Here is a 21,915-nt window from a genome sequence, read left to right on the forward strand (position 1 = left end):
ATGTTTTGCAACATTTTCATGCTTGAATTCAAAGAAGAAGAAGGGGGTCAAATAGACAGCCAAAATTTCATAATATTAACTTAGAACAGAATAAAAATGACTCATTTATTAATTAGTCATTAATTAATTTTACATGCTTGATTATATTACTGAATTTTTGCTTTATATGCAGATATGCATTTCTAGGTTATATAAAGCACTGATTGTAAACCACACATGAAAATAACAGCTTTTAAATTATTTTGAATTTCTCATTCAAGTTTTGTCACTTTTTAAGTTTGAACAGACAGAATCTGCTTTAATGGTTCTGTCATAACCTGACTTTCTATGAATACTGCTGTAAACTTCTTGATGTATAGTTATATATAAGGCTGCTATCAATCATAGCAAAGATAAATAACACAAAAACCTAATGTACAATATTTGTAAGCTATTTTAATCTAATTAGTATTGAAATAATGGGTAGGTGCAATAGTGCCGACTACTGACCAATAAATTCTACTACATTTGGAACCAGAGATTAAGTGCACTACATTGGTATATTGCTTCGCCAAAACCATTTGTTGATAAAAGAACATCATTCACTGGCCCTGACTGAATAATTCTGAGAAATGCATCACATGATCTAAATTGGCTTATTATTATCAAGCCTCCTTGTGCTCATATATCAGCTTTCCCGAAGAAGAGAGGAAGCTTTTTGATTGAAGGTTAAAATTACAAATAACCGTGCACTTGACGAAAATGTAAAAAGGAACTTTTAATAGAGACTGACCCATGAGATAAAATGCATATATACGTTGTGCAAGAAAGAAAACATCTCAAGGTCGATTTGCATTATTAACTAATACTACGTGTTAATAAAGAAAACGCAACTGGGACGAAAATAAAGTAAGCACATTTTAAAATAAACAGCAGTAAATCACTAAAGAGGGAGAAAGAAACTTTGAAAGAAACAACGTGTTGTCATATATATTAAGCAATAGGCGAAAATGAGCAAAAATGTCATTTATAAATAGCGTAATAGATTTTCATTAATCGAAAAGTTAACCGATAAACGCCACTTTAAAAAAAGAAAGAAAAAAGAACTAATTAACTGCTATGCGTTTTTTACACATATAGCAAGTTCTGAACCCTAAATACGTTTTGTCAGAAAGGCATCGCGAGTTACACAGCAGAAACCGACAAGCGCACTTGTTGTTTGTGTACAGAAACCGATAAGTCCATTTTAGCGAATCAGCGCGCAGTATTCAGGTCAGGTGACAAGGCTGCTAGTCACTTCAAAAAGACGCGCTAGCTGAGGGAAATTTCGTCAAAGCTGACTTATGACTGATATTAACGTTACTTGGAATGCACAATAAAAACAAATCAAAACATGTTTTTGTAAGAATTAATAAAAACGTCTGTTTTTGCAAATGAACTCTTCAATTGTATAATATATTTAATTTATTGTGTGTGGTTTATTAATGGAATAGGCCTGTATTCTTTTGTAATATATATTTTTTTAATTTTTAAACGATTATTATTTAATTAAAAATAGTTGATATAGGCCTATACATTATACTAAATATATGGAGTCAATATAAATACATATAATATTTAAACAATACATAAAAGAAGAAGAAACGCATGCACACCTGTCTTAATAGGTTTAAAGACAAAACCACGGAGGAAGAAACAAACAACTGGCATGGCATTATTGTAGAATGCAGTTCAAACAGTAGGTGGGGATATTTGGCAGCTGTGATTCTGTTTTTGCGCTAGAGACAGCGCCAGCGCGAGAGTTTCAGACATGGGCAAGTTAGCAGTACTCTCACTTGCTGTTGTTGCTCTTGCAGTTTTGATCGGAGAAAGGCTCATTTCATTAAGGTTGGTTGATGTGTTTGATCATATTTTATAATGATGGCTGCGATTACAGTGTTTGAAACCAAACTCTTTAACTATTGCAATAACTGTTTTGACTGCATGTAGTTCTGACCTTTGTTGCTACTTATTGACATAGGCCTACTAATGTGTCTTCTCCACACAGGCATTTATCACTTTCCTACAGAGAACTGACCCAGAACTACCTTCCTAACTGTCACCTCATTGAGGGCATAGGTAAGTGTTCACGTGTCATTAGCTGAATCAACCAGTCTGGACCTAATGTATGTTACATATGTAAATTATAAACCTTATTGAGATTCATGAAAAATAATATTTTATTGCTACATTTTTTTGTGTGTGTGAAGATCATTTTCGTAATACATTTGACGAAGCATACGTTTCTGAAACTGCAAATGTGGATGTTGTGGTAATCTTTAGTGTTGTTTTTGTTTTAACAGATTTTGGGGCTGAAGATATCACCATACTTGAAAATGGATTGGCTTTTCTGAGCACTGTAAGTCATTACCTCAAAAGTTTTACTGAATATTTTGGTTAGTTACTGAGATACACAGAGTTCCCACCCATTTAACCTCATGTTAGCAACAGTTGTTTTTACTAAAAGCACATTTCTATTGAAGTACACTGCTGCTAAACTTTATTACAATTTAAACGCAACTACATTTTTAAACATGCTCAAATGAATTGTGCATAGGGCTTGAATTATCCAGGCTTACCATCCTATTCAGATGATCCTGGAAAGATCTATACCCTGAATCTGTTGGATTCTAAACTGAAAATTAAAGCACTGAGCATCAAGGGTCAGTTTGACAAAGACTCTTTTAATCCACATGGAATCAGCGTATACACAGATGACAAAGGTTTGGCATTTTTATTAAATAAATGTATACATAAACAAGAAAAGTTGCATTCCATATTAAATTGTCTATACTTAAATTGAGATTGTTTATACCTACACATGAGAGGGATAGTTAATGTGAAATGGAAAAACTACTGTAAATGGATGAGTTTGACAAGTGAAGTCTAATATTGTATGAATTCTTCTTCTCTCATTACAGATGGTGCCATATACGTGTTTGTTGTCAATCATCCTCAAGGCAAAAGCCAAGTGGAGATTTTCAGATTTGTTGAGAATGAAAACGCCCTTCAATACATCAAGACCATCAAGCATGAACTTCTGCACAAGTATGTGTTTCTTCAAAACACATTATTTCTATAGCCACAAAGCTAATCAAAGTAAAAATTTCTGTTTATTTCTGTGCATTTGTTAGTGTGAATGACATAGTAGCTGTGGGGGCCGAAAGCTTTTATGCCACCAATGATCATTACTTCACGAATGAGATTCTCAAGATCGTGGAGCCGTTTCTCTCTTTGCCCTGGTGTGACGTCGTCTACTTCAGCCCTGATACCGTGCAGGTCGTAGCAGGGGGTTTCCTATCTGCCAATGGCATAAATATCTCACCCAACAAAAGGCAAGTTGGAAAAACATTTAAGATCTGCGTTAATTAAAGCACAGCAAAATTTTATATATTATCAAAAATATTTCTCGTTATATGTTTTTAATACAAAGCATTTTTTCAGGCATTTGTATGTCTCAAATATTCTGAAGCACACAATTGTTGTCCTGGAAATACAGAAAAACACTGTTTTATCTCATGTAAAGGTAAACACAAAACTACATGAAATGTTCACACCTTATTTCATCCCCTATAGAATATTTACTTTTTTAGATTTAAGCACACAATTGTAGCTTTATTAGTTGTGTTAGCTTTAAATAAAACAACTTTTCATTTAAAAAGCCAACAATTCTTGACTTCTATTGTTAATTTTACTGCACGTTAATTTTTCTCTCTCAGGAAGTTGATGTGGGCTCACTCTGTGACAACATCGAGGTGGACCGTGAATCTGGAGATCTGTGGATGGGCTGCCACCCAAACGGTCTCAAATGTGTATTTCATGATCCGAATGATCCACCTGGTTCTGAGGTGTGTAAATGCTTGAGCCATGGCCTAATGTATACTGCCTATATGCTCAAATATATTGAGCTGTCATGTTCAACTTGTATGACCATTCCTTTCTCTTTGCACTATTTTGCACTATGTTCTCCTATAGGTTATCAAGATTGAGAACATCCTCTCTGAAAAGCCCCAGGTGACTCAGGTGTATGCAGATGACGGCAGTGTGATTATTGCTTCTTCAGTGGCAGCCCCATATGGAGGAAAGCTGCTCATTGGAACTGTTTATCAGAAAGCTCTGATCTGTGACCTTAAATAGTGAATTTACTCAGTTAAGGGAGACTAAATTTTGTCTTAAGTGTCTGAAAAGTGTCACTTTAAAGACTAGATTTTGCAACACAAAATAAAGACAAGACCAACTAATTATATATGGGTTTTTTACTTGAAATTTTAGTTAGTGTTAATAATAAATATTAATAAAGTTAATAAAAATAATCCAAAATCATTTTTTTAATAAGTACATAACCAGCCAGTGTTCAAAACTATCTCCTTACCTTGCTGCTGGTAGCAGGTCATTTATAGCCTTTTCTCACAGCAGCTGGGAAAAAAAAAATTATTATCATTTTTTTATGGCGAATTGTAATCCAGAAAGGTCCAAATGACAATCATAAGTGACAACTGGAGATTCAGCCGTAGTCAAAAGCAAAAGACTTCAGATTGCGGAGTGGCTACAGAAATTGAAATCTACAGGTAACGCTAATAAACACTAAATACACAGTCATGCAATGCTGATGTTGTTAACATTAACAATTTGAGAACAAAGTAGATAACAATAATAATAATTTGAACGGTTTGACATGATCCGAGCTAAGCGATCATTATTGGCAGTGTGATTGTAATGCTTTTTTTCTCAGTTGGTCAGAACAAAAGTGGCAGACATGTTACTTACTTGTTCAGGTGACATTTTTGGGTGAAAATTCTTATTTTGATCATACTTCCAAGATGTAGAATGTCTGATTCTGAAGTATGATATCCACACTGATGTGGCGACTGACAGCCAGTGTTGGGGAAAGTTACTTTTAAAAGTAATGCATTACAATACTGCGTTACTCCCTAAAAAAAGTAACTAATTCTGTTACTTAGTTACTTTTTAAGAAAAGTAATGTGTTTCATTACTTTTGCATTACTTTTTCTCACCTGGGCTGGGCTTGCTTCTTTTTTTAATTTTTTTTTTAACAACAAATAAGGCCCTTTTACACCAAAAGTGAAATGAATAAACCTCAGGCTCAAGGAAATGCATATTTACGCCTGTACAGGGCACAGCTCAAACAAACCTTTCAGCTGTGCTGACATTCTGGATTAAAGAAGAATAGGATACAGGATAAGGAAGTTCAACAATCTTATTTCTAAATCTAATCTAAAGTATATTTTGCTTATTAGTATGGTTGAATTACATCATTGAAGGCTAGCAGCAAAGACATTGGTTAATAAAGTGAGATTAAATACATAAAGTATGTTTGTGTAATTTAATATAGTTTATTACAAGTTTGCATGAAATTCTGATATTGCGTTTCACTGTTTTTATTCATTTTGAGGAATACTGAATGTTTTCATGCAAGTGAGATGAGTAAATGCATGTAGTCTAGAACTACAATAACTATCATGTTTACACACAGCACACAACTTCTCTGCACTTTATTTCTCTCACCATGGGGACAGGAGAGCTTTCAGTCAGTACATGTGAAAAAGTAACTTGCATTACTTATTTGAAAAAAGTAACTTAGGTATTTTGTTGTAAATTGAAAAAGTAATGCATTATTTTACTAGTTATTTGAAAAAGTAATCTGATTACGTAACTCAAGTTACTTGTAATGCATTACCCCCAGCACTGCTGACAGCAAACATTAGATTCAAACATGCCGATGCACAACCCAAGAGAAGATGATAATTCTGCAAATAACTGCAATTGCAGGTTTCAAACATAGATGGCGACAAAGAGGAAAAACGTACAGACTGCAGCTTTAACCAAAGGTCTGGGGCCCACTAACACCAGGGACCTTAAGGTGTTAAAATAATTTAAAAATAGGGCAAAACAAGCATGTAAAAAGCTAAAACGATTTAAAAAATATTAATATGACTGGGGGGAACTTCGAATATTGTTGTGTGGACAATTGGGGGGCTTTCAAAAAAGGTGCTACTCAGTAGTGCTCACACAAGGTGGCGGTAATGCGCAAGATTTGTTGCGATCAGCCAATAAGCTGAAGAAGAGGAAAGAGTAGCGCTTCAAATAAGGAAAGTATGGGCAAGTTGGCAGTTCTGTCTTTAGCTGTCGTTGCTCTGGCAGTTTTCATCGGAGAAAGGCTCATTGCACTGAGGTTGGTCGATATTCCCAATTACGTTCATATAACGATGGTCGCGACTGTCGTTAGATAAATGTATACATATTAATTGCACATGACAATAATCATAGCAATATTTAAATCTGATCTTCTCCACACAGGCATACATCACTTTCCTCCAGAGAACTAACCAAGAACTACCTTCCTAACTGTCACCTAATAGAGGGCATAGGTAAGTTAAAACACTGCAGACTGATCAGGAGTCATTCGCTGCTCTTTAGTGTTATGTTTCTAACGTTGCACATGAGGACATTGCAGTGACTTGTTTTCAACAATACAATGTTATTTTCCGTGTTTTAAATAGAGGGTGGGGCTGAAGATCTCACCATACTTGACGATGGGTTGGCTTTTCTGAGCACGGTATGTCATAACAAAACCACGACTAAGCATTTTGAATAGTTAATCAGATATACGTCATTAATAAAAAGGTATGGGTAAATTCCTGGATATATTCAAACTCTATTACCCAGGCAGTGTGGTATAAAAATCATCCTATTTCATATCTGTACACATATATTAACTTTACCGCATGCATTCTCATTAAATGCATATATTTTAAGGCAGCAGCTAATTATAGTAAGTGCATTATAATATTGCAGACTGTAGTAGATGCTGTTTGCACCAAGTGCAAATAGTAATAGTTGCAATTCATACAAAATATAAATAGAAGCAATGTTTGTGATAAGAGTCTAAACAATGGTTGTTGGAGTGAGTAAAAATAGCATTTTTGCACTTGGTGTAAATAGATGAATTATGATGAATTTAACATAGGGCTTGAAGTTTCCAGGCTTACCATCCTATTCAGATGATCCTGGAAAGATCTATACCCTGAATCTGTTGGATTCTGAACTGAAAATTAAAGCACTGAGCATCAAGGGTCAGTTTGACAAAGACTCTCTTAATCCACATGGAATCAGCGTATACACAGATGAAAAAGGTTTGGCATTTCTTATTAAATAAATACATTTCTTGCCAGTTTATTGAGCATTAATTTTAGTTCCATGCAGTTTGGTTGGGATTCCTTTGTTCTTTTTTTAGATCCATGAACAACTTTATGGAGTGTAGGCATTTAATAAATGTATGAGTGAAAATGGATTTTGTAGTACAATGGTTTTGTATAATGTACAATATCTACACATAAGAAATAGCTTAAAGGTGGGGTATCCATTTTTTCAACTATGCTGTTGGACATTATTGATATTTGAAATCAACCCAAACAAACCCACCCCTCACTTCAATGCTCCACCTCCAAAACTCATTCTCCAATCCTAACTACCCTGCTAAGCGATAACCCCCCTGTGCTAAGATGCATCAACAGATGATGATCATGTATCGGCAATAGCCAGATATATTGTGAAAAGCATCAAATATTTGCAATATTAAGAAGATTTGGCTAGGGCTGTCAAACGATTAATCGCGATTAATCGCAAACAAAATAAAAGTTTGGGTTTGCATAATATGTGTGAGTACTGTGTGTAATTATGTATATATATATATATATATATATATATATATATATATATATATATATATATATATATATATATATATATATAAATACACACAAATTAATGTATATATTTAAGAGAAATACAAAATATTATGTACAAAATATTTTTATAATATAAATTTTATAAAAATATATAAATGAATACATATACTTGTAAATATTTCTCAAATATATACATGAATGTGTTTGTATTCATATATACATAATAATTACACACAGTACACCCACATATATTAGGCAAACTCAAACTTTTATTTTGTATGCGATTAATCGCGATTAATCGTTTGACAGCCCTAGATTTGGCATTTCTTCTAGTCTATAATTATTACTATTAGGTTAGGCTACTTTTATTATTAAATTAATATTAGGCCTATAATAGAAATCTGCTCTGCAATAATTTCATAGCGCATCACTGCATAACTGGTGTGCTGTGAGGATAATAAAAGATTATGCTATTAGCTCCTCTTTTATTTAAACATTTTTTGGTCTATTATACAATGAATTATAGGCCTATAATTAAAATTGTTAACAGTCTATAACACTGCAGTCATCAATGAAAATTAAGAGCAGATTTACTTCAAGCACCAACTTTAAAAAACAACCTGTTTAACACGAAATGCTATTCTTCTAATTTGTTTCACTAGAAACAGACCACGGACTTTCGGCTCGCGGGGGGGCCCGCGGATATGCGCTATGTCACTGATTCCAGTTATATTCCTTTGAGCTCTTTTGTACTGTCTCATCATTTCTTTTTCTGTGTTTTTTTTTTTTCTTTTTCTTTTCAAATCTCCCTTTTGCTTGTTCTCTCTCCTCGATCGTCATACGCCCCCTAATGCTGATTGGTTATACGTTTGTTGTTGGTATCGGCCCGACTATCTTCCAAACAGTGTAGTTGAAAAAATGGATACCCCACCTTTAAAACTATATTTTAAGAAAAACTAGACCCTTAGTGGTCAAAGTAGTTTACATTTTGTCAGTGATGTGATCCCCACTTTTAAACCTATGGAGACATGGTGATGGAAAAAATATGAGATGGGAGGAAAAATGATATTTCAATGCTTTTGCAATCCCTGAGAAACTCAAAACATTTTGTGAGTGAACACAAAGTTTCTCGGGGGAGAATGCGAGATGAGAATGCAAAAGCGCTGACTTATAATTTTCCTTCAACATGTCCCTAGGGGCTCTTTATAAACCTTATAAATGTATGAGTTTGAGAGAAGTCTAATATTGTATGAATTCTTCTTCTCTCATTACAGATGGTGCCATATACGTGTTTGTTGTCAATCATCCTCAAGGCAAAAGCCAAGTGGAGATTTTCAGATTTGTTGAGAATGAAAACGCCCTTCAATACATCAAGACCATCAAGCATGAACTTCTGCACAAGTATGTGCTTCTTCAAAACACAGTATTTTCATACCTCCCCAAACCCAGGCAAAGTATAAATTTCTGTTTATTTCTGTGCATTTGTTAGTGTGAATGACATAGTAGCTGTGGGGGCCGAAAGCTTTTATGCTACCAATGATCATTACTTCACGAATGAGATTCTCAAGTTGGTGGAGTCGTTTCTCTCTTTGCCCTGGTGTGATGTCGTCTACTTCAGCCCTGATACCGTGCAGGTTGTGGCAGGGGGTTTCCTATGTGCCAATGGCATAAATATCTCACCCAACAAAAGGCAAGTTGGAAAAACATTCAAGATCTGCGTTAATTAAAGCACAGCAAAATGCAATTCTTATGTCCCTTTATGTTATTAATACAAGTAAGAATTTATTTCAGGCATTTGTATGTGTCAGATGTTCTGAAGCACACAATTACCGTCATGGAGATACAGAATAACACTGTATTGTCTCACGTAAAGGTAAACACAAAATACATGATATTTGTTTCCCATATGGAATATTTTGAGTTTTAGCTTTATTTGTTGTGTTGGCTTCAAATAAAACAACCATAACATTGTACATTGTGTATTTTTTTTTTTTTTTTTTTACGAGAACACTCTGCTGATACATTAATATTGTTATTCTTACTGCATGTTCACTTTTCTTACCCAGGAAGTTGATGTGGGCTCACTCCCTGACAACATCGAGGTGGACCGGGAATCTGGAGATCTGTGGCTTGGCTGCCACCCAAACGGTCTCAAATTCATGCTTGGTGATCCGAATGATCCACCTGGTTCTGAGGTGTGTGTGTATTCTCTGCATGTTTGCTGGAAATAGATATTTATTTAAAGTCCTCTTTGTCAATGTGTATTTCGTGTGTTCATTGTAATTTGACATTCATATTCTCTCCACATTTTTTCCCCCAGCTCTAAGCTGTAAAATAGTAGCCTCCAAAAATCAATAATTCTTTATTCTCCTGTAGGTTATCAGGATTGAGAACATCCTCTCTGAAAAGCCCCAGGTGACTCAGGTGTATGCAGATGACGGCGGTGTGATTATTGCTTCTTCAGTGGCAGCCCCATATGGAGGAAAGCTGCTCATTGGAACTGTTTATCAGAAAGCTCTGATCTGTGACCTTAAATAGTGAATATATTCACTTGCTGCAAACAATGAAAACATAGTTGATTTGGCTATATAATGGTGTATAATTTTGCAACAAACCATTTAAAGACAAATATTGCTAATTATACTTGGTTAGTTGACCTCTGAAATGTCAATTAGTGCCAACCGTTTTCTGCAGTGACATGCTACAGTTCATCTAAAAAGTTTTAAACTACATATTTCCTATTATATAATCATCATACACTATTTGAGTGGAGTAAAACTTGGGTTATAATTTTGAGTTGAGACTTTTTGATTCAATTTCTGATAACTTGACCAGAAATATTAATAATTATATTATTAATAATATACTTAATAGGTTCTTTATTGGCATCTATGGTTCCATTAAGAACCTTTAACATAAATTGAGCCTTTAAATTCCACAAAAGTTTCGTTAGATTTTCAAAATGTTGTTTAATCTGATTAAAAAAAATCTTTTAAGAACCAATAGACAAAACATTTTGCTCACTGGAATCAATGTATTGCAACTGTCATAAGCACAATGATCTCTCAGGGTGTATAAAATGGAATATGTCATGTCCAAAGTGTTTGGGATGGCACTTATATCTTGTTTGCCCTGTTGGAGAACCATTTTAAGACTAAGAAAGTCCAAATTGTAAATCCAAATTTTGCCAGTATGAATGATACTACAATGGTAATGATTAAACAGCTCAATTTATTTTAATGCAAAATGTATATTGGGTAACAGGAAAGCACGTGTCACATGTTTTGGAAGAGAAAATGTGTCCAACTTAGTAAATCATAGGCCTTTTATAGCTTTAAGGGTAAAATAATCCGTTTTCAAAACACCTGCTACTATGATTCTAGCTTAATGCATAGCTGTGTGTTTGTGTTCAGTGTAATTTAGTTGACTCTGGCATCATTCTTAAGTCTAATGACTAGCGCAATAATGTAACTGTCTTGTGAGTGATTTGTATGTGTTCATGACTTAATGTATCTTCCGAATTTTATTTATGATTTTGAAACAAATCCATTCTCAAGCTTTTATTTAGGTATGTACTTGCACATAAATGTTGTGATTGATACCAAGTTGAGTGTTCATTAAAACAAGAAATGTTACTGAGTTTCTTTTCAGAAGTCATGAAAGGCATTTAAAGGAAATAGAAAACTAAAGCATCACATCATAGTCACAATCTAGAGGAAAACGTATGATCTGATCATGATTTTGGCCATATAATGGGAAAGAGAGGAAACAGGGATAGCAAAAATGTGAGGACTCCTTCCTTACAGCTAATTACCAGCTTGAGTAAGGACTTTATTCCAGTCTTAAGTGTGCTGCTGGGTAAAGTCGTAAACAAAGTCGTAAGTGCTGGGCTCTTTGGGAACAGGAGGAGGAACATCAGGAATCTGAATGTTTTCAAGGTCCAAGAGGCGAAGTTTCAGCTCCATAGTAACCAGAGTGTCCATATCTGATTTTGTGAGCTCACTTGTCATCTCTTTTCCCAAAAGAGCATTCAAGCCATCAGTCCAAATGCAGTACTAGTGAATATAAAAGAAAGGAAAATAGTATAAATAAAAGTATTGTTCAAACTACAATGACAAGCAGCGCACAAGTAAAAAGATAACTTGGGCTATTAAAGAAACAGGCCTACTTATAATGGCTTTTGATGTCCACGACGGGTTGATATTGTTATCTTATAAAGAACAAAGTTCTTTATCATTCTATGAGACAAGTATACATTTTGGCTTGGCCTTGTATATTATGATACTCACCTCATGCTTGTCTGGAGCAATGAAGTTCAGATATTCATCAGAGTTATGGAGAATGGAAAAAGCCAGCTCCAGCAGCTCCTGAAAAGCAGAGAAAGAGTAATAATCTCCAACCCCAGTGTACCTGACCTCACTTCCTCTCCTACAATTCCCATTTGCACTTTACTACGGGTGCCTTTGCAAAACAGATGGCTTCTGTCGCCATTACACCTTCCTCCCAAAGTCACCCAGCTGGAAAGCTGAGTTTCCAACAAGGTCAATTTAGGCAAGGCAATTTTATTTGTATAGCACATTTCATACACAATGGTAATTCAAAGTGCTTTACATAAAGAAGAAGAATAAAAAAATAGAACATAAGGAATAGAAATAACAGTAAAAACAGAATTTTGCTATCTGGATGGATGAGCTAGTAAGTCTTAGGGAGTTTTGTTGTTGTTGTTGTTGTCCGTCAGAGTGGATCTAAACGGATCTATCCATCAGAGCAGATCTAAATGGATCTTCCTCACACGACAGGACTGCTACCTGTTAAGGCACTTAAAAATGATAAAACTAAGTAAACTGATAAAGTTTCAATCTCCCCTTTTGCCAAGACACCTCAAACTGCGCCACACAGCCCTAATCTTATCTATGCAACGCAGTACAAATTTCCCCTTTGGAAAGTGTCCTGACTGTAATCCAGAGATATCTTAACCATGCACCACGGCTCAAATTTCCCCATGGTTTGTCCCCTTATCCAATTTTACCAAATTTGAACCTAATCACAAATGCTTTCTTCCCAATTCTCCCAGCTCCAATTTAAAACTGTAAAAAGATTCAGTTCTAAAAAATGAGATTTGAGAGAGGAATATCCCTTCACACACACACACACACACACACACACACACACACACACACACACACACACACACACACACACACACACACACACACACACACACACACACACACACACACACACACACACACACACACACACACACACACACACACACACACACACAAGCAAGGGGAAGTCGAGTTAAAGCCATTTGTCCTATCTGATATATCTAACCACTAGATGGCGTCATTTGGACTTAATTGAAATGACTAAATTAATTGCTATGCTAATTGTTTTCAGCTGTTAATGTGGCTGTTTGTGTTCCGTTGTTGTTTTGCCTTGTGGTTGTTTTTACTAGTTATCATTTTGAGTTGAAAACTTCATGTAATTTGCCTCTGCAAGATTCTTCATGTAAAAATCGGCCTTTCTTTTCTGCTTTGAGTTTGGATCCACAAAACCTAATCCTGCTTGGTGAGTTTATCTACTTGTCAAGTTTCTTATTACAATTATTAATACTTCTTACCTTATTCTTAAGTGCTCCTTTCTCCCTCATGTGTGGGCAGTCTTTACCTGTTATCACTGCTTTGATATCTGCTACTGTCACTGAATGTAGAGAAAATGGATTGTTATGGAGAGTTGACAAATTCAGAATACTTAAAAATGAGCACATTTAGCTGTAGTTTGCTTCAAGCTTGTGGGTCAATATGGCATCAACAATCAATGTGATTAAAAATACAAGCCATTATAGTTCGAAAGACAGCAGTTTTCATTTACAACTTTGTTACTTAACTTCAAGTTCTATTTATTTCTAAAGCACATTTGAAAACAGCCACAGGCCGACCAAAGTGCTGGACGTTAAAAGCAAAAAATGGAACACAAAGAATAAAGAAACATACATTTAGAATCATCAAAAGAACAAACACAACTAAAGTTTAAAAGACAAGGAAAAAAGATGAGTTTTGAGACAAGATTTGAACATAGATGAGGTGGAAGCCGATCTGATGTGAACAGGTAAACTCTTCCATAAGGTAGGGCCAGCCACTACTAATCAAAAAGTGTGTTACTCACCTTTCTCCTGGAGAGAGTCATGTGATATTTGTCCTTGTGAGAACTCCTCTATGTCTCCATAGTGTAACACTTTGTGGTTTGGTGATAGACGGCAGTACCAGAACTTGTCTAGGGGACATGATGGGAGATTTATACATATAAGAATATGCATGTTATGTACTGTACAAGTTGTTGTTTGGCTGTTTTCTTCTCTCTTGCACACATAGCTTGCTTTGTCTTGATGCATTCCAATCAGATTTTATAGTTTTTCCACTATTAGGACAACACTGTATATAAAAATCAGATTTTAATCAAAGCAGCAGTGAATCACTTTTGATTAAAAGCATCATTAAGCCTTTGCTTGTTGCGACTAACAAGCTGCTCTTTCATGCTGAATATTTAATGAATATTTAATATCAATAGGTTTTGAATTAAATGTTTTAGATAGAGGCACAATAATAATGGCATATATAATATAATATAATATAATATATATATATACACACATGCATACAAACAATGGAGTATTTGCATATAGGCTGTTGTGTGCCCCAAATATAGAATGAGATTATCCTAATATATTCATATCCTTGTTCAATATAATGCAATATCAAACAGACCAAGCATTAGGGTAAGGTGGTCAGGGGAACCTAAGCCTGTGATGCCCTATATTTGAGTAGATTATTAAAAATGTGCATAATCTTAACAGACATTAAGCTATAGGAAGAGTTCAAATACAGCATGTCCCTTCAATTTATGTATGTCCAATATGATTCAATCAATCCGGTGTACAATGTGATGTTTTTGTTAATGATATACATTACATCTATAAAACTGCAATCGAATCCATCAAATGGCTTTTCTGAATTTGGAACTGAATCCATGAATTGAATCACATGTAACTGTAGCCTGATTTTTGGATGAGTAACTGACCTTGTCTGCGACGAGCACTGATCTTCCTAAAGCAAGTCCCTTCACACAGGCGGTTCAACCTCTGCCGTTTAATCAGTTCGGTCACCTCTGGCTGGAGTTTCTCTCGTAGTTCTCTAAATACATAAAGCGTTTTTTTTTATTTTATTTAGGTTGATTGTGCAGTCCTAGATATACATCACACAATAAGAAAGAAAATACCATTGCAACTTCTGCTTCATGCTGACTTTAAAAGTTGAATTTCTTGTATCTCAACACAGCGTATTAATAAAAAAAAAAGTCAAAAAAAAAAAACAATTAAAAGCAACACAAAAGCTAGTTCATCAGCTAATGGCCAGCTACCACCGTAAGATGCGTTTAACAGAGAATAATAAGTGTTTTAACAGATAATTAATAATGAACCAAATAAGAAAAATCTGCCAGGACATCAGAACCAGCAGTGAAATGCTTCCTTTATAAAGTCTGAATGTGTTTTCTAGCCTATAAGAGGATGCTCTTACAGCATTGGCCGTGATTTGGGGTCGTCCTGGCTCAACATCTCTGACTTCAGCAAGGGCCTGTGTGGCCTGCCACTGTCCACCGTGTTAAACCGCAGCGTGACACTTTGGGTGGTGTACCACTTCTGTTTTTTCTCCACCTACCGGGTTAGAGACAGTCATTCAAATATGCAACAACACATCTTTTTACTTTGTTCATGACAGGATTTTGTTTGGCTTGAAGACCTGGAGGCTTCACCAGCTGTCAATGTAGTTTGCTGCTGAAGAACATTTTGTGTCTTATCAAGTGACTTGCTGTTGGCTAAACTGCGGTTTTAGTCTGAGTCTTCTCTTATGTGCTTTATCTGTGTGACTTAATGGAGTTTTTCTTTATCTCAGACCTTGCATCCCTTTGTGTGGCCGTTGGGTACAGGCCTGGCACAGTGCTGGGGTCTGGCAGGGGGAACTGAGGAGCTCTATGGGATTAAGGCCCTGTCAGTCTAATCTCCAACAGTGCTGTGACACAGTCAGAGCCTGGGGAGAAACATGCTGACACAGTGCACTAAAGAGAGTAGGCCAGCTAATGTCTGTAGAGCGGACACATTGGTTTTGGTTTGTTTCTCTGTTGAAATGCGTTTTATCTTATTGCTCTGTACAAAGTATTTCCATAATTTGACCTGCAGCATCTATTTATTACTCATGTTGGAGATTTTCTTCAATTAGTAAATTCATGGTGGTTGAAAAAGTGCAATGACATTTCTATTTCAGATTTTAACTTTTACACTTGAATGTCAATTGCATTAAAAAAAAGAAAAAAAAAAGAAAAAAAAAAGCAATTGAGGGAAAAAAAATGCAGTTGACACTTAAAGGGATAGTTCACCCAAAAATGAAAATTCTGTCATTTACCCCCATACCCCCCCCCCCCCCCCAATCAAGTAGTTCCACAACTATATGAATTTCTTTGTTCTGCTGAACACAAAGGAAGATATTTGGAAGAATGTCAGTAACCAAACTGATCTTGCCCCCCATTTACTACAATAAATACTATGGTAGTCAATGGGGGGGACATGATTCTGTTATTTGGAACTACTTGAAGGTGAGTAAATGATGACAGAATTTTCATTTTTGGATGAACTATCACTTTAAGCATTTTGATTGAGCATTTTAGTGACTCAAGAAGCAGAATATCTGAAAACTTGACACCCTAAATATCAGTTTATTCTTGTACACCATTATATGACACTGTATTTGGGTTACAGGAGGGAATATCCTTGGGGGATTAATAAAACAAGACCAAGTAGACTAAAAAATGTGTATAAGAACATTTCAAGTCTTTATAAACTGCTTTTTATAGCTGTTATTTGAGACAAAAAAAACTTTACTGGGAATAAAACAACAGTTAATGAAATGAATTACTCAGTTTACATTAGTAAACGTTCCATAATGAGAGTATATATATTTTTTTACAGCTATCTTCTTTATAAAATTTATTTAATGCATTTATTATTATTATATAAATAATTAATTTAATTAAATAATAGTATTTATTTGAGGACTAGTCAATCAATATTTAGTAACACATGTAGGATTCAGGTTCCTGCATCTCAGCTTTGTATCATGTTTCTATTGCAAGATCATTTAACTTGACCATAATTAACTTGATCAGAATAGACGGTTATTAATTGTAGCCATATATTACAATTTTATACCATACAATATTCAGACTACTTTTTGATGCTTCTGATATATTTCATCACACCGCCTGTCTAGACAAACTGTTGATTCCTCTAGATAGTAAACATGTTTGTATAGCAGCAACACTATATATCACCAGTATAAATAAAATGATAATGGAGCTTTTAATAATATCAAGGAGTGAGCAATAATGCACTCCCCTCCCCACAGTGACAAAGAAAGCAAAAGGGTATTGAAGAGATGAGCAATAATTAGATCCATTGACTAAAAATATGAGTCCTAAAAAGTGAATATAACTAGAATTCATGTGTATATTCCAAAACAAAAATGGAAAAATTAAAAGCAGATTTTACAATATTTGTATAGTAAAGCTCTGAGCTTGCCATGTAAACCATTACAAAAACATGGTGACTGCACTTCAAAAGAAATATTTTAAATGGATCTGCCAGCCAACTCTGTTCTAATATATTCTATATGATCATGCAATGTTTACAGTAACAAAACAATAACGCAACATCACCCATTCATTCAGTTCTTCAACTATTGTGATTCTCATGTTACTGTGTGAGTAGAGGCTGTTAAAGTATGGTCATTTAAAGGCTCGCTGTACTTACATGTCACACCATGTCCATGTGTCAGTGCTGAAATTTGCATGTGTATATCGAAAAGGAATGAACCATAACCACTGGTCACAGTGGCAATGGGGCGAAAGAAGTGATGCAGGCGACAGCAGATGGTCCTACAGCAAGGATAGTTCTCTCAAAAGGAGAAGATTCCGTCTGTGTGTGGGTATGAGAAAGGGGAGAAACAAAGTAGTAGAACCCAATGTAGTATTTCCCATTGACTCCTCACTGAAAGAAAGATTCAGTTCTGAATCCTTAGAATGCTGCTTTGCTTGTTTATATGAGTGATCTGCACCGATTGGGCAGATGCCTTCGTGGTGCCAGCCAATGAACAGCTGGCTATGGTCACATGGGTGGATCACAGAGGGAGAGCATGAGCAGGTTGGATGGAGGGATGGGGGATGGGGGAAGACTGGACCAAAAGATAATGATTTAAGAGATGGTCTGTCTAGGTAAATCGCAGTGAAGTTGTTGATGTATTTTGGGCCCTGACAAGAGTCTGACATTTATTGTGAAAGGGAAAAGGTGTGACAAAGTGTGGAAACATTGAGATCCAGTAGCATCGCTCTCCATCAAAGCAAAAGCCAGGGGTGTAGTCATTAGAATTCTGTTGTCATGGAAACCAGTTCAGTGTGGCCTGTCGGGCTGGTGGCGGGACTCTGCTTACCCCAGTCTTACACAATAAGAGCCTTGCAGCCTCTTCCGTTTACTCTTTCACTCTATTCTCATCCTCTGCTTTCTTGTCACATTTGCTTACGTACTGCATGTCAAGGCAACATCGGATAAGAGACATGTACTTGATGCATCCCATGAATCACAGCATGTTTGTATGGGGGGCAGACTAGAAACTTGGATGTTTTTGTTTATGATGGAGGTTAGTCATCAGGTAAGGGATGAACCATAGATTTCAGTGTTTAATTCATCTGTATTATGATGCATCCTGGTATACCTTAAAGCGATGGATTGAAATATTACATTGATGATACCAGAGACTTTCTGGCAGTTCACCCAAAAATGAAAATTTGTGTACTCACCCTCATGTTGTTCTATACCCTTTATTTCTTGTGTTCTGTGGAATACAACATGACATATTAGTACATTCACACTGCTTTCATACAATGAAAACATACAGTATCTCACAGAAGTACACCCCTCACATTTTTTTAAATATTTTATATCTTTTCATGTGACTTTGCTACAATGTAAAGTAGTGAGTGTGCAGCTTGTATAACAGTGTAAATTTGATGTCCCCTCAAAATAACTCAACACACACACCATTAATGTAAAATCTAAATCGCTGACCACAAAAATGAGTACACCCCTAAGTGAAAATGTCCAAATTGGGCCCAGTTAGCCATTTTCTCTCCCAGGTGTCATGTGACTCGTTAGTTACAAGGTCTCAGGTGTGAATGGGGAGCAGGTGTGTTAAATCTGGTGTTATCGCTCTCACTCTCTCAAGCCTTGTTTACACTGCACGCGTCTGCGGTGCGTTACGGCTCCGGCAAGGTTTTGTTCCGTCCTCTGCGCGGTGTCAACTCACACCAGAAGCGTTTCAGAAGCAGCTGGATTCGCGAGACCACTAGATTTGCCTGTCCAACGTTGTTTTCGTTGATTTTTTTTTATTTTTTATTTTTTTATGTATTTAATGTCTAAATTGTTATATTTTGACTGGTTTTATTGTGTTTATTGCTATGCCATACTTTATTTTGCTGTAGCCATACAGATGAAGTTATTACACTTAAAAGTCCAGTTATGGACAAAAAAAAAAACAAAAATTTCAAGTTTTTCAACTTGATCTCTTTGTCAGTTCTGGCCTCCTAGTGATGCGAAATATGAGCGGGAGTTTACTCGGGGTGATTTTGACTTTATTTTGTATTTGAGTTGCGCATCTTGGACGCGGCGTCCGTCAGAAATGGGCAAGGCACCTATCTTTAGCGAAGCGGCGCGTCGAGCCGCTTCTGGAACGCTTCTAAAACGCACCGCGGCGCGGCTGGTGTAAACACGAGCATTGACTACAGTGGCCGCGTATCAGCTCCGGTAGCTGTGTCGCAGCCGTAACGCGCCGCACACGCGTGCAGTGTAAACGAGGCTTCATACTGGTCACTGGAAGTTCAACATGGTACCTCATGGCAAAGAACTCTGAGGATCTGAAAAAAAGTATTGTTGCTCTACATAAAGATGACATAGTTTATAACCTCTGGATATGATGCTGGAATTTACACTGTTATGCAAGCTGTACGCTTACATTGTAGCAAAGTGTCGTTTCTTCAGTGTTGTCACATGAAAAGATATAATCAAATATTTACAAAAATGAGGGGTGTACTCACTTCTGTGGGATACTGTACATACAGTGATCCAGAAAATGCCAAGAAGCCCCCAAAAGTTTGTAATCCAAACATGTTTTCTGAAGAATTAGCCCTTTCATTTTTAGGGCTTGGTAATTTGAAAGAAACCCTCGCCTCAATTGATTTTCCACAAACTAAAGTACTGACCGCAGTTGATTCGAATGTTCCCCTTAATGGGGAGTGATTCCTCTGTTTGCTGAAAGCTCCAATTATTAAACTGAAAAAGGAAATGGTGGACAATGTGAGTTCTTTTTAAAGTGTAAAAAGGAAATTGTTTTTTGTGGCATTTTAATTTGTTTCTCCACAAAACTGTGAAATAGATTGTCACAATGGTGTTCAAGGTTTAATTTATTTGATAAACAAGTACTATTGTGAAATTTAAGTATTTTTTTTTTTTTTAATATATATATATTTTAAAAATGTATGCCTGTGATGGCAAAGCCAAATGTTTAGCAGCCTTTACTCCAGTCTTGTCACATGATCATTCAGAAACATTTCTTATTATTATCAATGTTGAAAACCATTGTGCTGCTTAATATTTTTGTGGAAACAGTGATTTTTCTGGATTCTTTGAATAGAAAGTTCAAAAGAACATTTATTTAAAATCTTTTCTTTTTATATATATATATATATATATATATATATATATATATATATATATATATATATATATATATATATATATATATATATAATATATAATATATAATATATAATATATAATATATAATATATATATATATATATATATATATATATATATATATATATATAATATATATATAATATATACACACACACACTGATGCCTTTTCAGTATCAGTATATCAGTAGGATATACTTACATTTTAAGTGGTTTTAAAAATCTATTTCTAGCAAGAAGCAGCATTATATCAAACTTCTTGCAGTCCAAGAAGAAAGCAAAACTCACCAATCTGCAGTGTGCTATACTGATGTATCTGCCATATAGTTGCAGAGGTTTCTTTGCAGCGTCAGCATGTTTAATGTCCAGAATCCTCCTGAGCAAATGTGCTTTTCTTCCTTATCTTCAATAAATGTCACAGCAGTGCAACACAGGTGGTAGATTCAGTTCCTAAAAAGGTTTCGAGGCCACAATATTGTTCATGAGAACTTCTCCATATAGAGAACTTGCCAGTAAGGTTTTGGAATGGGGCCACAAATTACCACAGGTTTTGAGATGCACCTAACATCAGAGCTCCACAGATGTAACACAAAGTCAGTAGTGAGTTTTAAACATTCAAGAAGTCCTCATGATGAGAATATGCACAAATTTAAGATAATATTCCTAACCCGAATCAGTTCCAGTTCTGCTGTATGTACAAGTACCATTAAAAGGCTTCCAACAGCCTCCTTTGTAATGCCTGAACCGACTAGTCTTAAATGTGTTCTGAAAGGTGTCACCTCAAATTTGATTAATGTAGGATGCAGAAACACCATTGCTACAGCATTAATCAACTCGGCCTCCTAATGAGTTAGACTCAAGACTCATTATAGGAACAATGCTGAGGATTTATGTAAGGTGTGTTATGCAAGAATGCTGACATCTGCCAAACAGCACAGCTGACCACCTCCACCTCACATCTGTACTTTCCTCTAATTATCCTTCAGATTATGAAAGCCGCACCCACGCACAAAAGAGAAATTTTATCTAAGTTTTGATTGCTTCCTTATTAACCCTAAAAACTGTATACGCAGCTCTCCTGATATCAAAATCCATTCAGAAGTCTGTAACTTGTATCCTTGTAATTACCAAGTCATACATGGTCTGTATGGATTTTTGTTGAGTTGTGGATTTCAGAGTGAGAGAGATTTGCTGCCAAGTTTCCTTCTTGACATAGTGGTGATGGGATTGGTTCATGCTGGTTTCAGAGGTCAGTGAAATATTCATTCTGTACTTGCGCTTCTCTGCTGCCTTAGTGCCTCTGAATGTCTCATGTCGCTTTAAGGT

The 21,915-nt window shown here is 35.6% G+C and overlaps 3 protein-coding genes across 5 annotated transcripts; 2 read left to right on the forward strand and 1 right to left on the reverse strand.

Moving 5' to 3' along the window:
- The first annotated feature begins 1,787 nt into the window (after positions 1-1,787).
- pon2 (paraoxonase 2) lies at positions 1,788-5,766 on the forward strand. The gene is made up of 9 exons (XM_067409156.1): positions 1,788-1,866; positions 2,027-2,097; positions 2,322-2,377; positions 2,576-2,741; positions 2,940-3,066; positions 3,153-3,353; positions 3,463-3,544; positions 3,738-3,866; positions 3,994-5,766. Exons 1-9 carry the CDS (start codon positions 1,790-1,792, stop codon positions 4,153-4,155), a joined length of 1,071 nt encoding a protein of 356 aa, XP_067265257.1. The 5' UTR covers positions 1,788-1,789; the 3' UTR covers positions 4,156-5,766.
- A 234-nt stretch (positions 5,767-6,000) lies between these two features.
- Positions 6,001-11,506, forward strand: LOC137027439 (serum paraoxonase/arylesterase 2-like). 2 transcript variants are annotated; one of them, XM_067395626.1, is made up of 9 exons: positions 6,001-6,211; positions 6,337-6,407; positions 6,540-6,595; positions 7,016-7,172; positions 9,002-9,128; positions 9,217-9,417; positions 9,519-9,600; positions 9,794-9,922; positions 10,104-11,506. In XM_067395626.1, exons 1-9 carry the CDS (start codon positions 6,135-6,137, stop codon positions 10,263-10,265), a joined length of 1,062 nt encoding a protein of 353 aa, XP_067251727.1. In that variant the 5' UTR covers positions 6,001-6,134; the 3' UTR covers positions 10,266-11,506. The 2 variants fall into 2 exon arrangements, with proteins under 2 accessions (XP_067251727.1, XP_067251726.1); XM_067395625.1 differs by having other exon boundaries at positions 6,006-6,211; positions 7,007-7,172.
- A 31-nt stretch (positions 11,507-11,537) lies between these two features.
- On the reverse strand, positions 11,538-21,011 carry si:dkey-56f14.7 (engulfment and cell motility protein 1). Of its 2 annotated transcripts, XM_067409193.1 has the most exons (9): positions 20,878-21,011; positions 18,636-18,670; positions 15,308-15,444; positions 14,811-14,923; positions 13,899-14,006; positions 13,354-13,433; positions 12,017-12,094; positions 11,896-11,937; positions 11,683-11,782 (listed from the first exon to the last, which is right to left on the reverse strand). In XM_067409193.1, exons 2-8 carry the CDS (start codon positions 18,639-18,641, stop codon positions 11,896-11,898), a joined length of 564 nt encoding a protein of 187 aa, XP_067265294.1. In that variant the 5' UTR covers positions 18,642-18,670; positions 20,878-21,011; the 3' UTR covers positions 11,683-11,782. The 2 variants fall into 2 exon arrangements, with proteins under 2 accessions (XP_067265283.1, XP_067265294.1); XM_067409182.1 differs by lacking the exon at positions 11,896-11,937 and having other exon boundaries at positions 11,538-11,782.
- Between the last annotated feature and the right edge of the window lie 904 nt (positions 21,012-21,915).

The sequence above is a fragment of the Chanodichthys erythropterus genome, chromosome 2 (assembly GCF_024489055.1).
Source record: "Chanodichthys erythropterus isolate Z2021 chromosome 2, ASM2448905v1, whole genome shotgun sequence".
Lineage (NCBI taxonomy): Eukaryota > Metazoa > Chordata > Actinopteri > Cypriniformes > Xenocyprididae > Chanodichthys > Chanodichthys erythropterus.